Raw genomic sequence first — 20,512 nt, forward strand, 5'->3', positions numbered from 1 at the left:
CTGATTTGTGCTCTCAGTTCTCCAAGCAGAGTGCAGTTTGCATATCGTCATTGGTGAGGGTCTGATCTTGCAGCAGTACATGTGGGTAAATATATTTTACCATGTGAAATTTACACAGAAGTAAAAGGCCACTAAGGTTGAAAAACTGGGGTATTATTTCGCCAGTTTCCTCTGTTATTCAAAACCTTTCACTAAGAAATAGGTGGAGAAAATGCAATTTATAAAGTGAGTATAAATCATGACAATTGTAAACAGGCAGGAGACTTCTGAAAAATGTGGTGTATCTGAAACTAGCAGTGACTATTTCTTAAAATGTCTAGATCTTCAAGTTGGCAGTGACCAGTTATTAGCGTTTGAAAAGTGAAATGAGATATTTGGGAAGAAAAGAGAGCAGAAAAATGGAAAAAGTATCTATGTGTAGGAAATACATTAGACCAAAGCACTTCTGTATCAAAATGAATTATTTCTTTCCAAACTGGTTACTTTGTTCTTGTTTCTCACTTAAGTAAGTAACCTAAGAACACAAAAGTGATCAGGACAAGGCTTCAAGCTTTAGTTCAGAACCACAAGGGCAAAGCCTACTTTCAAAAGTAACAAAAAGATCAAAATCTCACATAATCCACTCAGGTAGTAGGATTTTAAAAAAAGAAAAGTAAAAAAAAAAAATATGCAAATCTTGTAATGAAACCATTGGAACTAGAATGACAGAGCCCCTCCACCTCCTTCCTTCAGTGTCACAGTGGTTTTGGTTTGCTTTTTTTTTCTTTTGAAAGTAAATGTTCTGGAAATTGCTTTTAAGCAATTCCTCATGTGAAAAAGTGATCTCCTATTAAAACAAAACCTCAGAAAACCCGAACAAAAAAACTCGTAATGGAACAGTCACAATGCCAAACATATCCACCTATATTTTCAAAGAAATTGCTCTCACACACAAGAAAGTATATTAAAAAACCCCTTATTTGGCATCATTTTGGTATGCAGCTTCCTGGATGTACAGTCCACATGCCAGACCAGAACAAGTGGAACAAAATCACAGCAAGTCCAATAAATCATCTTATAATGTATTCCTAAAACAGTTAAATTAAGTGGTGTTTTGAATTATTGCTCTCTGTAGGGAAAAAGATAAACTATATGAAGCACATTAAAGAAAGTAAGTCTGTTTCCAAAATTAATAGCTAGTTTCACTGAGATAGGCAACAAGCACCACCCAGTAAATTACTGACCCAGGAAACATATAGGTCTTGAGCTCAAATTTATTTTGTTTGTTAATCCTGCTGACAGCCAATATTAAAGTAGAAATACACATCTGACCTAAAAGTACCTTTTCAATATATTTTAATTATTGTCTTCCCCTCACCTTACCATGAAAAATCTTTACAGAGTTTTTCCACGAAAAACTGGACATCAGGTTTGTTAATGCTGGAATGAACTGCTCTTAGGAAAAAAAGTGATCATTGTATGCTGATGTCAAATTATTCTAGTACTCAGAAGCTGTATTACCAAAAAAGTTTATTCAGTTTCTGCTCTTGAGGAACTTGAAATGAAATTGTTACATTGTAGGGAAGCAATTCAAGCAAATGAAAAGTCTTTATTTTGATGGTTACAGTAATTTTTCCTTCTAAAAACTATTAAATCCGGGGCAAAATTTTTATTCCATTTCAGCTTCATTACTTGTATGTATGTCATAGAGAGACAAGGCAATGCCTATAGTGGCTGATCCTTGTGGAGAACAAACTTTGGCTGAGTAGTGACTGAAAATGGGAGATTATAAAGTAATATGGAACAGTAAAGGGAGAAATGCTAACAAATAGCAATGCCTTTCGGGCTCTGTGAAAGTGAAAGACTTTATATTATGTTCAGACTGCCTCATAAAATAAGCTAAGCATATAAAATAAATTAAGGTTTTAAATTAATTTCTAAAAAAGGAATAAAGAAAATGACTTGAAATGCCTGAATAAAATCAAGGGTTCCTTTTTCTTCAGACTCTGCCCTCCCCCTAGCTGGATGTTGAATCATAGACTCCATCTTGACCTGCTGACATCATGCAATTCTTTGCCTTGATAAGGTTTTGCTGGAAATGCTTTCCTTTGAAATAACTGAAAAATCATCTTCAATGGAGCAGTTTGTGCATCTACAATGTTTTCAAGAAAAACAATGGGTATTCAAAACTAAAAGTAAAACCAAGTCCAAACAAAACAAGATGAACGTACGCCAGCTTTCCTAAGCCTTCTGACTACCCCACAAACACAGCATGGGATTCTGTCCCTCAGTGTAAAACTCTGCCCACTGCCACAAGGGACATCAGATAGAAGTTAATCAAATGCATCATCCATCAAGACTGTAATAAGCAAAAGTAGATAAAACTTTCAGATAGTTTTCCAGGGCAGTTCCACCACCACTCTGCTTAAATGCCTCCTGCATAAATGGTAACTTGATGTTATTTATTTACTGAAGCTCATGAAAACTACTCACAGGGAGCCCTGGTGATCCCATTGCACCAGATAAGCCTGGATCGCCCTTTTCTCCATGTCTTCCAGGGTACCCCATTTGTCCTTTCTTTCCTTGAGTACCTGGAGGTCCTTGCCTACCACGGGGACCAGGAGGACCAGCACCACATGAGCAGAGGCCTTGATTTCCTACGGGAATGTGTCAAAATTACATTGAAACAGTTGCAAAATTAATAAACAAAAAATAAGGCTGCCCTTTCTCTTTTCTGTGTGAGTAGTGTACAGACCATTTTATCTCATAATGGCCTTCAAAGGAGTGAAGCATATCAGTCTCTTTTTACAATGCTGAATAACTGCTGCACTGACATGACTCTACTGACTTAGAAGCCCCCATACTAACAGGCCATTTAACTCCACACATTGATGGGTCTTATCCTCCAAGTTACCATAAACTTCTTGCAAATTTAGGTCTGACATATCTGGCAAAGGTCTCATATTCAAATTGTTGCTATCCAGGCATACTTACCTTTTTCTCCTTTTTCACCTTTTCTTCCCGGAGGGCCTATCTGACCTTTTGCTCCAGGTTCTCCTGGAATCCCTCTGTCAGTACAGATTACACCTTTGAAAAAAAAAAAAAATTGTACAGCTAATATAAATCAGGTTGACTGCTTCCACAGCTTAGATCACATGTTCTCCTCTCCCTTATCTTGTTATCCTCACATGAAAACCTAGAGATCTTATTAAATGCTTTACAAGTTGTTGCTTACAGATCATACTACAAGAGTCAATCTGGCTAGAGTTGATGTTGATACATGTTTTTTTCATTGCCGCTACTTCTTCCTTTTTTCATTGTAGAAGTTTACAACTCTTGTTTCTTTACTAAAGGATGCTGATTTGGGTTTTCTCCCCAGTTTGCTCTGTTTTCAACTTCAGGTGATACATTTTTCAAGTATGTTACTTTGTGGATTTAAATCACCCAGAAAACTATGAAAATCTTGACATCTCACTGATAGACAACTAATAGGAAAAACATGTTTTCTACATCATATGTAAAGTTCGATATATCTGTCAAAATGCACTTTTCACTTCTATGTTTTTTGTAGGAGCAACAAAAGCAATGAATGTATTAATATGCAGAATGATAGTCTCGCTGTATAAATAGCTGTTGAACCTACTAGGTAGTCCAGGTAAGCCTTGTCTTCCTGGCTGTCCTGGTAGGCCTGGTGGTCCAGGAGATCCAGGTCTTCCTGGGATTGATTCACCTGTTCCAGGGAAACCAGGGTCACCTTGAAAACCTTGAGGTCCTGGTGCCCCACTTACTCCTGGCAGGCCAGGCAGACCTATAAAGAAAATAATGGTATATGGCCCATACAGCTTCATAGTAATGGTTACTACAAGATATCAAGGAGGAAATTACAGACCATTCAGAACTGTCCTGAAAAAGAGCTTCTATATAACAAAGACTTAAATCTAAATCTTTAGGTTTTCCAGGATTCCCAGGAAAAGAGGCTCCTGCTTTAGGCCTTCAAATGCTTCTTTTCCTCCTCCCCATTATCTCATTTCCAGACATCCCACTTAATCTAGTTCCTTATACAGAGCAAAGTCATCCTCATTGCCTTCCTTTATATCTTTTTGAGATGGAGAATAGAATTTTTGGGCACAGCACTCCAGATACAGGCATACCATGGATTTACAGTGCATGGTAGCATTCTGCTTTGTCTTCTGTTCCTGTTCTAGTGATTCTTAATGTTCTGTTTGGATCATTTTGTTTCTTTTTTGGCAACTAAGTGCCGAGCTAATATGTTTATTGAACTCTTTGTAGAGCTCAAATCTTTATGTTGGTGACTCACATCAAGCAAGAACAAGAAACAGTTTTCTTTTAGCTGCCTTCTCTCCTGCTGGTATATAGTTCGCATTTTATCCCCTGCTTCTCTTACTTGTTCCATCATCTCCTGGTCTTCCTAGCAGGCCTGCAGGACCAATTGGTCCAACTGACCCCAGATCACCAGCAAGACCCGGAAATCCAGGATCTCCTTGTGGACCTACACAGAATTATAAAAACATGTGAATTGAACACCTTATGCAATTGACAGCTTAAATCTAAATTAAACTGCAACCAAAATTATAATTTGGGAACTACACAAAGGTAAAATACAGTAACTTCTTTTGTCTTTATGAAACATTTTTAAATGTGTAACAATTTAATTTTAAGGTGGGAGGATTTGGTTACTTTTCTACGGATTCCTGCCCATTTCGTGGGCACAGTTTTAAGTCTTTGTCACTCTATAGTAGTATCTTTGTGCTACATATTTCAGAGTGCCGAGAGAAGTGTTTGCCCAAAATGAGTACATGTAGCATTTAAAATAAATGTGCATCTCATGTTATGCACATTTGGCAGTGCGCAAATGACGGAGGTCATTTCAGGATCATCCCAGTTGAAATTATCCAAATTTTAAAAAGTATATTTTTAAATTTAAATTTTAAAAGTATATTTTTAAAATTGCTATAATGAATAAATTTAAATTGCAATTACATAACAATAAAGAAAACCTGAATCAGATATAAAGGGCTTCATTAAATTGGAAAAACAAAACATTGGTAGTAGTTCTGTTCTCAAACAATTCTGCTAAAGGCCTTTTTCTCTGAAGAATGTATCCACTCACATACCATGCACATGATTAACTTTAAATGTTACTTGAGGTATTAAGCATGGGGTTAAGTCTTTTGTTGCATAGGCTGGAAACACACAAAAACCGATGGAAAACAAATCTAATTGATTTTTGGATGAGGCCCTTATCTAATGGGGAGGTTCTGCTGAACTGGGGTTGTGTTGTGACTTACTTCTGCATTCACGATCAGCATTTGCTACACTAGAAATACAATTTATAAGAAGTTCTCTGTTGAAATGTTCTTACAATACAGGTTCCCCAAGTGTGAGATGCCAAAGCAAATCCCTTCCAGGCAGGAGGCTTGGCTATTCCCCACTACCTCATGCTATGAATAACTTCCACACACCTTTTCACCAATTAGATTATAAAGATGGGGATAAAGGGAGCTGGGACATAAAATCCCAGCCTGAGGTTTAGGTAAGAAGGTAATAAGATTGACAGGTATTCTGTTGGGAGTACTAGTTCCAGGATTTTCACCCCTGCTGTGCAATAGGAAGCTTAATTGTAGTCTAAAATCTGTGTGTTGTGGCAATTCTGAAAATAGGAATTCTAAATTACAATGGAAAGCCCAGTTTTCTTATTTGCCATCCATTATCCATCACAGGCTTATTTTTCATAGCTTTTTCCTAAATATGCTTAGGTCTAATAACTAGGGATAGTCCTGCAGATCTAACTGTGACAGTATGCATAAAGATCTTTCAAGCAAACATTTAATCTGAAACTTGTATGTTTAACGTAGTTCCAGTAAGATCAGTGAGACACAAATAAACATAGAATGTGGCCACTAGGAAGATAATGTTTTAGGATTCTGTGCCCTGATCAGTTTCAAGCACCTTAGCAAAATAGGTCCTACACACTTTATACAGCAGAAGGACTAGTTAAAATGAGCTATAACCTTTTATAGGAAGCAGCGAAGTTCCAACAGCTCCAGGAGGACCTGGGGGCCCTTTTTCTCCTGGATCCCCCTGTAAGTCCAACAATAAATTTTACTGATAGATACAGATATGCAGTGTGCTAGCATGTAACTGAAAATTGCAACAATGGTGGGGTATGTAAGGATATGACAGGTATCACCCGGGAAACTCGATTTTGACACTTTATAGCATTTAAAACCAGGCAACAAGATTTCAAATAATCATTATCTTTCAGGATACCGGTGACTAAACAGTAATATACCTATCACACGTATCTATTTGACTCTTCAGAACTTGTGACTGCTGTATTTGATTTCATTTATTGTGAAGACCAATCAATTATACTAAATCACTACCCTATTTAATTGAGATGTTTTGATTTAACAACCAAGCTGTAATTATTTGCTTTAAAATTCTATACCACAATTTGGACATTATTTCTATGATGACGGATAAACATTAAGAAAAGAGGTTTCACAGTCTGATGTTATCGATGGTAAGAGATACTCAAAGTTCTTATAAGAAGTTTAAAACATCTGGATCAGGGAAACATAAAAGTGCCTACTAATGGCAAGGAAAATCACTTCTGCTTGGAGGATTTCTAAATTAGCTTGGATTTTGATATTTGGAATTGCAAGTGAAGTGGACTTTCAGGAAGTCTTTTATGTGGCAAATTGTATTAGACTTTTTGCTTTGTAGATCAACCTTGCTCTCAGCAGAAAATGGGAACTGAGAAAACAAGAATGTGAATGTGGGAACTGCGTAGTGAGGCTGCATTCCTGGGACTGGAGTTCAGGGCCTTTTAGGACACAGACAAGGAGAACTGGGACTGCAAAACTGGATACCCATTCTTACCCAAGTGAAAACAAGGAGTCCATGCCTCTTTCTGGGCTTTTTTAAAAAACTGGTATCTCTACGATATTTAAACAGTTCTGGAGCTGTCACTGACTGCTGTTCTCTTGACCTTTGGCCTTTTGGCTGGCCTTTTTCCTTTGACTGTATCTTGCATAATGAAATAACATCATTGTGTCATCGTTGACTATTTTAAACAGGAATGTAAATTTGTCTTCCTTAATGACATAGAAGAGTCTTTTGTGTGGCAGGAAAGAAAAAATAAAGCTAGCATTTTTCCTCCTCTGATAAACTTACAAAGTATTTTGAGATTTAAAATTAATTTAATGATGTTGAAAGTATTAAAGACTTGTACAATAGATGGATATGGCCCAAGTTTTATATGACTTTCATGCTGATTTTAAAATGACACAACCAGAACACAAGAAAGAATTGAAGAGTCAACGAGCCAAGGTCAAAAATTTCAATTTTTGGTATCTCCTTAAGTGACAAATTCTAGTGGTGGTCTCTGAAAATCTCTGTCTTTAGGCTGTTAGGTCTTATGACTCTCTCTGTATGGCAGCTTCATACTTGCTGTGTTTTCACTGTTGGTACATTCCTACATAGTGGAATTCCTACATACATATGTTTGGATTATTTTGTTGACTGATACTGTTTTCTCTTCCTATAAAAATTTCAGGAGACTTGACTTGCCAATAGTTTATTTAAAAAAAAAAAACGCCAAAAACATCCAACAGAAGCATACCTCTACTGTATTCTGTAACCCAGAGTCTTCTTAAAATGAAAGCTTATAATCACTTCCCAGTTTTACTGATACTGCTATTAAGCATTTACCACTGCATTTGTTCTGTAAGCATCTATAGCTTTATATAATGTCAATGGCCAAGAACATTTTGCAGTGCCTGTAAAAACCATTCATTATTTTAATGAGACTCATTCCATTAGTAGCAGAGACAAATGGTCTCAGAGTGATTTCAACAGGATTCATATCGTCTCCTGTATTTTGTCTAAAGTTGCTTTCTGTGTTTTTTCATATTTATCACAGAATGGTTGAGGTTAGAAGAGACCTCTGGAGATCATCTTGTCCAACCTCCTGCTGAAGCAGGACCACCTAGAGCCGGTTGCCCAGGACCATGTCCAGACAGCTTTAGAATAGGATGGAGACCAGTGCTGAGTAGAGGGCAAGGATCACCTCTGTCAGCCTGCTAGCAATACTTTTCCTAATGCAGCCCAGGATACTATTAGCTGCCCTTGCAGCGAGGGCATGTTGCTGGCTCATGTTCAAGATCCACACAGTGTTGCCAATGTCCAGTCTTGAGGATCAAAAGGTATGCCAACAATTCCTTGAAGTCCATTCTTTGCTTTAAACAAAAGTTAACATTTTTTAAAGATTAAATCTACTTTGAATGCAACTGTTTTTTTCCTGAGTCTCTTTCTTTCTCTTAAATCTGACTGTATCTTAGGTTCTATTTGAACATGTCTATTTCAGAAAATCTGTGTGAGGACGGGTTATTCTCAGGAGTGGTTTTAATCATATTCTTGTTCCTCCAGTTTATGTGATTTTTAGCAGATCATAAGGAACACCTGGTGAGGCCAGATGAACAGTTGATGCAGACTAGATAGATCTGCACTCTTCAAGAATAATCAGATTTATCCAGTTATTTTTCAAGCAAAACTACGGGATCTGTGCAATCATTCTGAATTTTGCGTATCTGTATGAGTTAACCTGACTTTTTTTTTAAGTTGTGTCCATACTTCAGTCATTTTCTTTTGATCCATGCATTAGCAATTGGAATTTCATCTTCCCGAATCATTTATGGTTGGACTTGATGATCTTACAGGTCTTTTCCAACCTTAGTGATTCTGTGATTACTGCAGGCGTTCAAACTTTTCCCTCGTATAATCTACCAACAAATTAATTATTCTTTGCTTCCTGTTTGTAGTGTTAATTGATGGCTTCTCAGGCTCTGGGCTAATCAATGGAGACTGAAGAATGCACTGTTCTGTCCACACAATATCTTGTCTCAAGTTTATTAATGATGGCCCCAACTAAAACAATATGCACTTTTTAACAATACAACACTTAAGGTTTGATTCTAGTTATGGGGAGTAATGTTCTGTAATGATCTTTCTGTTACTAACTAAGACATGCAATGTTTCTGTCTAATTAGTATCTGAACAATCCCACATTGTTGTGAAGATGCCAATGGGCAAATGGTAAAAAAATGAACATCCATGGACATTTTTTTTCCCCAAGTATGACTACATAAATGAAATCATGGCTGAAGAAATTGATCTAGCGCTCTCCTGGCAGTCCTAGCTTTGAAACAAGTAAGCCTGTGACTAAGCAGATGTTTTCATTGTACTTTTATTTACTTCATGTGCTTGTCATTTCTCATTTGTAAACCTGCTTCTTGAAAACCTGTTTGTTGCTTTTTATTTGTCTGCTTTCAACTTTGTCTTTAGCAGTATACTACTTATGGCAAGTTTGGACCAGCCACAGTTTATTTCCTTTTGTCATCACAGATGATGTAGAGTGTGTTCCAATCTTAACTTTCAATTTATAACAGGGGTGATTCTTGCTAAAACCTTCTGAGTGTCATTCCTCTGATTTCACAGGTGCAACTAATTGTGCTTTAAGGAAAGTTACTGTTTTATATGCAGCTTTCCAGAAAGATTATTTTAGAGGGAAATAAACACTTCTTGACTTTTGTATTTCAGAATATTTAGAGCCAAGTTCGTTAGTGTCACAATTTCTGCAGTATTGTTTTTGTCCTCTGTACTGTGGTAATAACTTTGATTATGAGCTTTTTCAACCTGCTCTCTCTACTGATGATCCTGTCACCCACATTCTTTGCTGCAGCATTTGACTCCTCCTCCTACTTATACGCTGCTGACTGCTTGTACCCTATTCCAGTGACTCCCTAGAGCTTCCCCCTGGCTAGACTCACTGCTGCTTTGCTCCTTGCATACTAGCATCCAGAAGTGGTTTTTCATTCTGAATGTGCTTCAGCATTGTAGATGCCATAGAAAATATAAGTTTCCCTTCATTCAAGTTTTTGTTGTTAGTCAGAATTACAATATGATCATTGGTTCTGCAGCCTGAAGAAGAGAATTCTGTGAATTTATATTCTGAAATGTTGCTAGACTGGCACCTGGGTCTTCTGAAGTGATATTAAGCACCTCTTCCATGCTTTTCAGATGAATATTCTCCTCTTTTACTGCTTAGCTCCCCAGATGTGACACCTACACTTCTAACCCCTACTAGAAAGCAGCATGTATTCTAAAATAAACAAAAATGGCTAGCATCATCTAAGTGAGCAAAAGTAAGAAATGTTTAATCAAAGCTGGTGTGAAGGAGTCCAATTTACATTCTGGTAACCATCCTGGAAAAGCTACTTATGTGAACAGGTTGGACACATGCAAAGAGACTTTGGTCAGTCATGAAAACAAGCCCATCTGAATCAAATTTTGCCACCTCATTTGGTGCCAATTATCATACTAGTTCATGGACCGAAGCTTATAGGATCATACTGTTACTACTAGCAGGTTCCTTTACCTAGCATATGTCTGGGAAATGCAGCTCAACCACTGATAACTTGCAGAATACTACAATTCATGGATTAGATAGCTATACTGCTACAGTTAAAGGTACCTATTGGCAATTGGAATTAACCAATTCCTATAGTATACAAAATAGAATTCCCGCTCTCATATGCATCTGCAGGAATGTTTACTTACATTGTTATTTACTACCTCTGTGTTAGGTAATTATGACTATCATGAAAACAGTAAATCTTAAAAGTAATTATGACTGTAGAGGAGGAAATGGTCTGATAAGCAGGTACATTTGGAAGGAATCATTAGCATTTATATATAGGAGTGAGCGTGTGTGTGCGTGTGCATGTGTGTTTGCTGGCTTTTTTACCTGTATGCCTGGATAGCCAGGTTGTCCAGGAAAACCAGCAAATCCTGTTTCCCCCTGGAAAGGATCACATAAATATAATTTCACTAATCCATTACGACATTAATAGAAGTAATTGAACAAAAACCAGTAAGGCAGTACTGTCATGTTATAATATCATCTGCAGTTTGTTTCAGAAAATTCACTGGGTTTGTAGAATCTCTTCACAGAATCTCTTCTGTTAAAACAACCAAACCAACGTGTATCACCAGGTTATTTAGATAGTGGTCAGCAGATTTAGTGTAGGTGGGGCACAGAACTAGCTGGAATACAGACCAGCAGACTCTAATAGACTGTCTGCTTAATACAGCTGAAATTGGTTTGCTGCCTGCTGAATGATCCTCTTGAATTACTATTGCATGGAAAGCAGCTGCATATCAGCTCCTCCTCTCCTTTTATGATCTACTAATATACTCATCCATCCAGTATTCAGAATCTTCAGGTAGGCAGTGGTAAAAAACAGAGTAAAAAGTAATTTTGCAGATAAAACAGTCACCTGGAACATAACTGTAGATGGAAACATCTGTACATTAATGCGATTTATGAATAACATGATCATTACCTTAACTAGATTTGAAAATGAGCTAGAGAGAGGAGATAGGAAAAACGGCAAGATGTAGATCTATATACCTACATCTGTTCTTCTTTACTCCAGTAAGATGTTGTTAGTTCATAACTAACATTTAGCAGAGGTTAACAGCAAAACTGGAATTTCTTGAGCCAGAAAGCAAAACAAAACATGCATATAACACAAAATTACAAAAACAATGTCACCATGGCAACCGAAGTTACCATGCTGTGTAACTTTTCTATCATGCTATATGCATGTCCCACTGGCTTTTCCTCCAGCTTGCAACTTCATATTCGATTAGCCGATTTCAGCCAAATTTCAGATAGTAGCAGAAATTCAAAGACAAAGAGTTCATACAACTTTTGTGGCAACAGGTAGCAGGAGAGAAAGGAAGGAATGTGAGCTATCAAGTATGTGGAAATTCCAAATCTGCACAAATCCACAGAAAACTAATCTCACTGATCCTACTGTTCAGGGAGCTGCTTATACTTTATGTCTCCTTACCTTTGTTCCAGGAAAACCTGCAGGTCCATAAGAACCAGGATTACCCTGATAAAAGCAAGAAGAATGTGAGCTAAAACAGTAAAAGCTTATTCAAAATTACACCTATTCAGAATTACTGAGCAGTTAATATTCCTTAGATAATTATTACTTGGGATATTTCCCAGTAATGTTATTATTCAGAATTGCTGAGCAGTTAATATACCTTAGATAATTATTACTTGGGATATTTCCCCAAAACTTTGCAAAGTTTTTGCAGATACTTTATATGAGAGATGGGCATGAATTTGAACTATAGCCCAAAGTAAACCAGACAGGTCTTCATGTAATTTTTTTATCATATTGCATAAAGCACCGTAGTGGACATACTGCTCCATGTGAGCACTGTTACGCAAATCAAGCACAAGCTGTTGTAAAAAATTGCCATTGGCAGGTATGGAATACGTTAAAATTACTGTGTTAGTACTGTGCTAGTCCATAGAAGCTTTGTGCAGCTCTAAATATTTAGAGGATAACCCTACAGATTTACTTTCTTTCCAAGGACAGAAAGTCTGTATGAGCCTATACTTAAGTACGAGACAGGGTGAGTCCCAGGGAAGGACTCCAAAGTATTCTATACAGAAAGTATGATAGATTAGTTTAAAAAATCCTTAAAATCTACCTTGGAAATGCAAACTTAAACTGCCAAGCATATTATGAACCTAATTATAGTAATTTGTGAAGTAATTTATTCTGCAGCTTCCTTACCCGCAATCCAGGGAATCCAGGAATGCCTTTTTCACCCTTTTCTCCTCTCCCAAGTATACCCTGGAGCATTCAAAATACTTTGTTTAAACAAGATGCTCAGTGAGGTTTGCCATAAATTTTATTTTTTGTGCATGTTTATTAAGTTATGTATATATTAGGTTAATGGTTCTTGTTTCACTTGTTAGGCTCAGTCACTGGGGCTTACTTCATACAGCACTACTAGCAGTGCCTACATAGCTTCAGTTATTCAAGGAACCTGCTATGGTCTCTTCTCCAAGCTTAATGTGCTTTCAGCAGTTTAATTTTATGGGTTTTTTCTGGGCATCTTTTGGGCTGCATCAGTCAATTTCTCAGTTCCTGCTTATAACTAACAGGTGTACTATTATCTACATGGACAGCTAGTACTAGAGCAAGCATATAAAGCCCATCTTTTTCAAAGTAAATCTGACAAAAAAAGATCAGTTTTGTCTCCGTTTCCAGTGCTAAGTAACAGCGGTTCTTTTATGAAGTAAAATTAATTTCTGAAAAAGTGCTAGACTTAGGACTCAGAAACGTGATGTTCAGGCTTCTCGTTTCTTCTCTTCTGCATACAAAGCTACGAAAGTTTTTAACATAAACTAGACTGATTCTTTTGTCCCCAATTATCTTCTGTTTTTCTGAGATCTGGTAGTTTCCTGCCTGTGGATTTTCCTCCTCCAAATCTATTGGCAGTAAAGACTCCAGAATCTTTTTTGTGGCTGCTTCTGCTCAGCGTGCAGGAACTCCTTACTGGCACACCAATGTTTAAAATAATTATGCTGACAGAAATAAAAGAAAAGCTAGAATAGAGAGCAAACAGCAACTCTTTCTCCAAACAGGTGGCTCTGCCTTCTCTACTGTTGAGGATACTCATAATGCGAAGTTAAAGTCTTTCCGTAACATACTCAGGGAAACATACATCATGCCCCATTAAGAACACATACAAATCTTCTCTATTTCTCTTCTTGAGAAAAAATAATCTGTGCTTCTATTTTCTTCACAGTTCCAGTCTGTTATGTGCCCAACTGGAAACCACACTGACCTTTCGCTACCAGGCAACATTCAATAGGTACGTATAAAACAGACTCAGAAATGTTTTCCAAAGGGTTTTGAAATATTTTTGCTTTCACACTGATTTGAGTGGTGATTAAATTTCACAACACAAATGCTGTTATTTCTTCCATCACCTTGTGCTTTAAAAGATTAACATAATAACCACAGGAGGACTTTGCCAGCACCATGGAAAAAAAATAAATCATCACATTACTTACTTTAGGTCCACGTGGCCCTCTGTATCCTGTTACCCCAGGTAGTCCTTTTTGGCCCTATGTATACAAGGAAAGTTTTTGTGTATATTAAGATGCAGGAGATGCCTGTGTGTTGTTTAACTTTTTTTAAGTCCTGTTCTGAATTACAACTGTTAAATAGTATTTTCTTAAGCACTGGGCCTATTCCTCTAGGTGTACTAGGAAGAATAAAACAAGAAAAACAATTATGTACTGCTTTTTATTTCTGTTAACACTGTCAAACCAGCATGACTGTGGAGTGAGATAGATGTATCTTTTCACTTGCAGGGACCTGCTAATTGGGGCTTGATCATGTCACGTGTTGCACAACAGTATATGTCACACTTCCCAGTAACATGGGGAGTTTATAGAAGTTCTTTTGGTCCTCTTCCTCTTCCTCTTCCTCATACACCTGTATGTATTTGCATAATCAAAGCCTAAGATCCAATATGTGAAATCTGTCGGTTCCCTGAGTTGAGGCTGCAGGGGCTGGCAATGCCTAATTCACCTTTTCATTTGTGTATTCGACCAAATCAGACTTGAGGACATAGAGACTCCAATATAGGACTCCGTAATGCAATTTTTGTAACTCCTGTTCTTTTTAAACAAATATTCCAATGTTTTAAGGTACACAACTGTGGCTACAGTAGGTGTGATATTGAAGAAGTTCAGTAAATAACAGGAACTTGCATTAAAAATAGACAACAAAATCACACTTAATTTTCATATTAAAAGAGCACCCTAGAAGGGTTAGGGTTGATAGTTCAAAACATTACATTGGAGAAATCTCAAAGAGAATAATTGCCAAAGACCTGAAAAATAAAAGTGTTAGTGAAGAACCACAAAAGACATTCAATACCAGAGTAACCAACTTTACCCGAGATGCCTGAAATATGATTTGCTAATGACAAAAAGTGAAGAAAACCAAAGCAAGGGCAGTATTTCCTTTCTGCATCAAGACAGTCTTCTCTCAGGGACATGAGCTAAAGTACACATTGGCTCTCCTCTCCTGAAAGCCTGTGGGAAGGGTGCCGAACAACAGGATTTCTACTGAAGCTGATGGTTTAATACAGAAAGAAGGATTTGTCCTGTGCCATCCTTGCAAAAATTACATCACAGGATTCTACTTGCCAAGTTGAGCACAGTTAAATATGAAGACAAATTAACACCTTTTCTCCTTTGAACAGCTGAGCTCCAGGAGGTCCAACTAACAGGGGTGACCCAGGCAGTCCGGGAAGTCCAATGTCACCCTGTGGAAAACAAAGGTACAGCAGAGAGACATTCTGTTCTGTGCAGCGTTTCAGTGAGACTCAGAATGTTTGCCTGTTGTATTACAGCACTACATAGTTCTGTACTCATTGAACATGTACTTATACTAATACCCGTAGATAAATAAAGGTTTGTACTGAGATCTGTAAGCCTCTCTACTGTCTTCCCAGATGAGCAAGGTTGATGATCTTAATCCCCTCCTATTCTCCTCAGTCATTAAAAATAATGTTATGGCTAAGGAAATAAATGAGAACTCTCTACTCATGGCTCCTGCTCTGAGCCTACTGTGGAGATGGTTACAGGGTTGTCAAATCTCTTGTGTCTACATACAGTTCCTTGAGTTCCAGACCAAAGCCTTTGAGCACAAGGCTTTGTGAATGTAAAGATGAAATTATTGATTTGCTATGGGAAGTTGTGCATGTTAGAAACTTGCACAAATTCTAAGAAGTGACTGGATAAATTCATAGAAGAAAAATCAAATATTCCACATTGGTTCTGTAAGTCCTGAGTACGCTAACAGGTGGAGACTGGGAGAGGAACTATTATTATGTGCTTGTCCTTTTCTTACACCCTTTCCTTGGCATCTGTTGCTGGACATAGCAACAGATGAGATTCAGTGACTGATCTGGTACAGCCACTGTTACTGGAGGGTACTGTTGTGATTATTTAGGCAATGTCTGTACAGAAGGTAATCGCTATGTAAATGCTAATATATTGATTGTTGCTTTTCAAAACCTCCAGAATACACTTGATTCCTGTATACAGCTCACTGAAGTAGTCACTTCTGCACAAAATTAATTGATGCAATAACTTACATTACTTCTCCTTCCATTCTAACATGATTAGTGGGAGCACACAGCTACAAATGAATGGGTTCCAGGGAAACCAACAAGACTCTATTATACTTCTAATTCTACAGCAATAATGTATTTATTAATATTTGATTTCTTTAATAATATTTGTTTTCTTACCGGCTCCCCCTTTTGTCCGTCCACTCCAATACCTGGATTTCCCTAATCGACAAAAATTATACACAGTTTGAAGATAATCAGAAAATGCTGACATTAGAATTTTATCAAGTAACTCCTTTGAAAAACTTGGTAACAAATAATGTCCCATAAGGGACATTTCAAATATTTGTATAAATTTATACAAATATAAATATATTTGTATAAATAAACTTCAGGAAAAGTCATTGCCTACCTGTTCACCTGGCAAACCAGGGTAACCTGGAATACCCTTTAAAAGAGAATGAAGACAAGTTAGTATGTCTGATTTAGAGACAGCTTTTCTTTGAAAAATACCTCCTCTTGCCAGTGGCACCTAGAAGCAGAATTTACTCTTGGAATGTACGCATCCCAAAGTGCAATTTACTTCACCTGGTCACTGCTTTCAGGAGGGCTGAACTCTGGCTCCCCACTTTCCTGTCTCCCACAAGGTGGCCTTGGGGAAAGGGAATAAGGAGAGAGCACTAGTGGCATTTCTCCATGACCACAGACTGCCAGGATGAAATGTGTTCACGCAGGCATGGGAAGGAACAACATAAGCTCCAATTGCTGAACTTCTAAACTCATAAGGTAAGGCAAAAATCCCTCTTTTTATCATCTGCCTCAAAAATTATTTCTAGGCTTTGATTCATATAAAGGCAACTTCTAAAACTGGTAGACCAGAATTTATTCATATCCTGAAAAATGCACGGCTGTATGACTGTAGTCATCTTACAGGCAAGCCTGGTTGGCCTGGGTGTCCAGATGGGCCCGTTGTACCTCTTGACCCTCTAGGTCCCTGGAAAAGATGGCAAAAGGTGTGTTTGTGAAAATACCAAGAGCTTACCCTTTTCTCCACAAAACCAGTCCCTCCAAAATGCCTGCATCACTTTGACTCAGTCTACTGGCCACTGCATTCCACCCGTGGTCTGGTGCTTATAGCATGCCTGAAACCTCACTGTCACTCGAGCAGCTCAGCACCAGTTTCTGGATAACACTGTACAGATACTGGACAATGCACAGTTATATATTATTAATGGATTGAAAGAATACCTTGTCTGTGATTGTGCTACATTGTGGGGATTTGACACAGTTCATCAGTGAATGCTTTTTTGAAGGGCATTAAGAACAGGAACCCAAAGCCATTAAGAGTGTGAGTCAGCAACAAAATTAAACTCTCTCTTCTTCTCACATGTTTTTATGGCCACAATATGGTAGTGTACTACATGCTCTTGGGAGATCCACCAGATACTGTTGAAGAAGGTGTCACATCTCTACACATCTTGAATTTCACAGAGAAAATACTCTGCAAACTGAGTACCAGGGCGACAACTGCTCAATGCACAGCTAATGAAGATGGGTATGGTCTGTTTCTGCTCTTTTTCATCCAGCATGAACTGGTCATGGGGGCAGACTATAGGGACTCGAAGTTTGTCAAGACTTTATTCTCGAATTTTGCTATTTAAGACAGGCAGGGAGAAACCCCAATATTTCTTTACTGTGCTAAGAAGGAAAATTTTAAAGATCTTCAAGACAAAAAGCACATATAGAACCACTGACTGTACTTACGGGCATACCGGGGGGTCCAGGATCACCTCTGTCTCCCTGTAATGACAATCATTTAGCAAATGAATCATTACAAGCTTTGTTGTGGGTATTTTCTAACTTTATAGCTATTAAGAGCACAAGATATCTGTTCCAGTTGTATATTTGCTTTTAATTTTTTTTGCACCAAGCTTTTTTAAACAGTGAGGAGTTATGAGAACAACTACATACATGTTTTCCTACAAAATATGATTTTTTTCACAGTCAGATACTTACTGGAGGTCCTTTTCCAAAATGTGAAACATACACTGAATTTCCTTTTTCTCCTTTTTGCCCTGGATTCCCCTTTAAAGAAAAAAAGTCTTTTAAAACATGATCCACTTACTGATATGCTACATTTCTACAGAGACTGAGTGATAATTTCTCAGGCTGTGCTTTTCTGGTGCCCATACATCACTAGGTAATCCACTAGAACCACCATCACTGCACGAGCATTTTGCAGTTCTTTTATCTAACAAGACCCTTAAAAGTAAAACTGCTTTCTGTACAGTTGAGCAAACCAGCTCCTCACAGCTTCTGGACTCCTGCTCTGTTAGATGTTCCTTAGCTTTTGGGTACTTCAGTATTTCACAATCATCACAAATCTTGCCTTTAGCATCAAGTATATCAATATGCCTACCTTTTCTTTCAATGAGTCAGTGGCTTTAAGTATTAGCACTCTGCCTTCTCCAAAAGTTCATGCTGTGATTTAGAAGAATCTAGTGTGATTCTGCATGCAGTTAAAAAGCTGAAAGGATGGACTGTGTTATATGCATAGTCTTTAACATCTATTAGGAAATATGTTTCACAGTCTATAAAAAAAAATCTGATGCCTAAAGGCCCTGTTTTTTAAAAAACTAAGTTCCCATGGTACTTGCTGTGGAGTCCTTTATAAAACTACCAATCTTAGCACCCTCAAAACCTCAGTCTGACTTAGCAGGAACAGATGGCTGCTTTTGCAAAATTTAATTGTAATGCTCAATTGACTGTTAAGACCATCATATGTACATATCTGAAGAAGAGATATATTAAGACATTATTTCTGAAGTTTTCTCATTTGAAATCCAAACATACTGGATATAATTTAACTAAGTTAACCACTTAACTATTGATTTCAATAAAATGGATACTACTTTTCATAGAATTTAACCACTTTAAAACTGTACTTGTTGCCTTATATTATACACTGACTGCTCAAATCCTGAAGTCAGAATGAAACAGGGAAAGTACTTATCCCTGGAATGGTACAACAAAAAGAAGAGTTACAGCTGTCTGCAGCTGCATATAGCTACAGTAGACTGGATGCAGATTACAGGTCAAACAACAGCTGCTAGGAAACACATTAAACACATCAAAAGTTATATTTGTCTTTGGTTATTTTACATGTGATCTCTTGTGTAATAAAATGTCTTTATTAGGTTCAGTTTGTTACCTTCTACGTGACTTAGGTAAGGGCTTACAAATAGAAACCACTTTCTTTTCCAGTTTATTGGTGAGGTAAATGTACAGATTCTACAAGGTAACAGAAGTAAAGCTGATGAATATGTACATAGTGTTAAAATTATATGGGACAACATTATAAATAAGAATAACATAAAAATGTTAGCTGTAATGTATAGTCAAGTTGGTACTTGGTGCAACAAAGTGATTTAAAAATAGGCAATCTGCATGGAGAGATTGGAATAGCATTCTTGTACACAAGGAAATATGGTTACTATGTCTTGTTTTTCTGGGTAGTTAAATCAATTTACACTGGAATTTTAGTGTGCATATCCAAGGCTACATGCCTATTGTGTCTCCCATTCTTTGTAGGTTGCAAATAATTTTCTAGGCCTGCCAAAGAGCATGCTCCTGGAATTGGGAGGATTTATGCTGTAATTTGTCCCATGTCTCATTTTTATTTTATGTCATTTGGCTAATTATAAAAGGCAAAACTCTATTTTGAAAGTCATAATAAGTAAGAAAATACAGGTAAAATCAGAGTTTGAGCAGGGGTAATTTTACCATTTGAGGGTTAATGGCTTACTTTGAGAAGTATAACAAATGAGGTTATTATCAAGTTTTTTATCAGGTTGTGTATTTCATAGCATTTATTACAGGTCCAAGACTGAAATTGTACGGTTTTTTTAATTTTTGATAACATCTTTTCACTCTGGCACCCACTGCATATTTTTTGATTCCCTATGCCTGAATCAGCATCTTATTTAGCTCCTACTAAACACATTTGACTTTTCATGTAAATTGCAGTTGTTTTTGTTGGTTTATTTAGAAAATTTCAGGGAAGCTCTTAGATCAACTAATCAGCTATTAGTAATTCTGAACTAAAACTTATTTCCAGTCAAAGACTGGGGACTAGATCTGTTCAGCAAAATTTCTTTGGAGCTACAGTAATTTATATCCCTTACTGACATGAATCTGTGTTTTATCTTCATTAGAAAAGCACTGCTAACACAACTATTTAAACAATTTTAAAATGCTTTCCATTTTAACAGCAAAAGTAAACAATATTAAAGTGCTTATTTTAAACATTTTAACTGAAATCATCTCTATGTATACAGATAAACACCCAGGCAAGATTAGGTGTGCACAGAGCAGTTATGAATAGGTATGTGTAAAAAGTGGTACATGAAACTGTAAGAGCATGATTTTGGAAGAGATCTACTAATACACTTGTGTGATCAAACACTAAAAATCTTCAAGTGTT

The 20,512-nt window shown here is 37.2% G+C and overlaps 1 protein-coding gene across 1 annotated transcript in view; it reads right to left on the reverse strand.

The window, feature by feature from the left end:
• COL4A4 (collagen type IV alpha 4 chain) overlaps nucleotides 1–20,512 on the reverse strand; it is a 71,974-nt gene that overhangs the window by 31,748 nt on the left and 19,714 nt on the right. The window contains exons 7-21 of the mRNA XM_059822629.1: nucleotides 18,046–18,114; nucleotides 17,794–17,829; nucleotides 16,961–17,023; nucleotides 16,442–16,477; nucleotides 16,210–16,251; nucleotides 15,139–15,219; nucleotides 13,955–14,008; nucleotides 12,666–12,725; nucleotides 11,922–11,966; nucleotides 10,811–10,864; nucleotides 6,012–6,081; nucleotides 4,385–4,489; nucleotides 3,623–3,787; nucleotides 2,974–3,066; nucleotides 2,473–2,636 (exon numbers count right to left, since the gene is read on the reverse strand). Of these exons, the coding sequence (XP_059678612.1) occupies nucleotides 2,473–2,636; nucleotides 2,974–3,066; nucleotides 3,623–3,787; nucleotides 4,385–4,489; nucleotides 6,012–6,081; nucleotides 10,811–10,864; nucleotides 11,922–11,966; nucleotides 12,666–12,725; nucleotides 13,955–14,008; nucleotides 15,139–15,219; nucleotides 16,210–16,251; nucleotides 16,442–16,477; nucleotides 16,961–17,023; nucleotides 17,794–17,829; nucleotides 18,046–18,114 (1,137 nt within the window). The remainder of the gene's footprint in view (nucleotides 1–2,472; nucleotides 2,637–2,973; nucleotides 3,067–3,622; nucleotides 3,788–4,384; nucleotides 4,490–6,011; nucleotides 6,082–10,810; nucleotides 10,865–11,921; nucleotides 11,967–12,665; nucleotides 12,726–13,954; nucleotides 14,009–15,138; nucleotides 15,220–16,209; nucleotides 16,252–16,441; nucleotides 16,478–16,960; nucleotides 17,024–17,793; nucleotides 17,830–18,045; nucleotides 18,115–20,512) is intronic.

This window comes from Gavia stellata, chromosome 11 (genome assembly GCF_030936135.1).
Source record: "Gavia stellata isolate bGavSte3 chromosome 11, bGavSte3.hap2, whole genome shotgun sequence".
Classification (NCBI taxonomy): domain Eukaryota; kingdom Metazoa; phylum Chordata; class Aves; order Gaviiformes; family Gaviidae; genus Gavia; species Gavia stellata.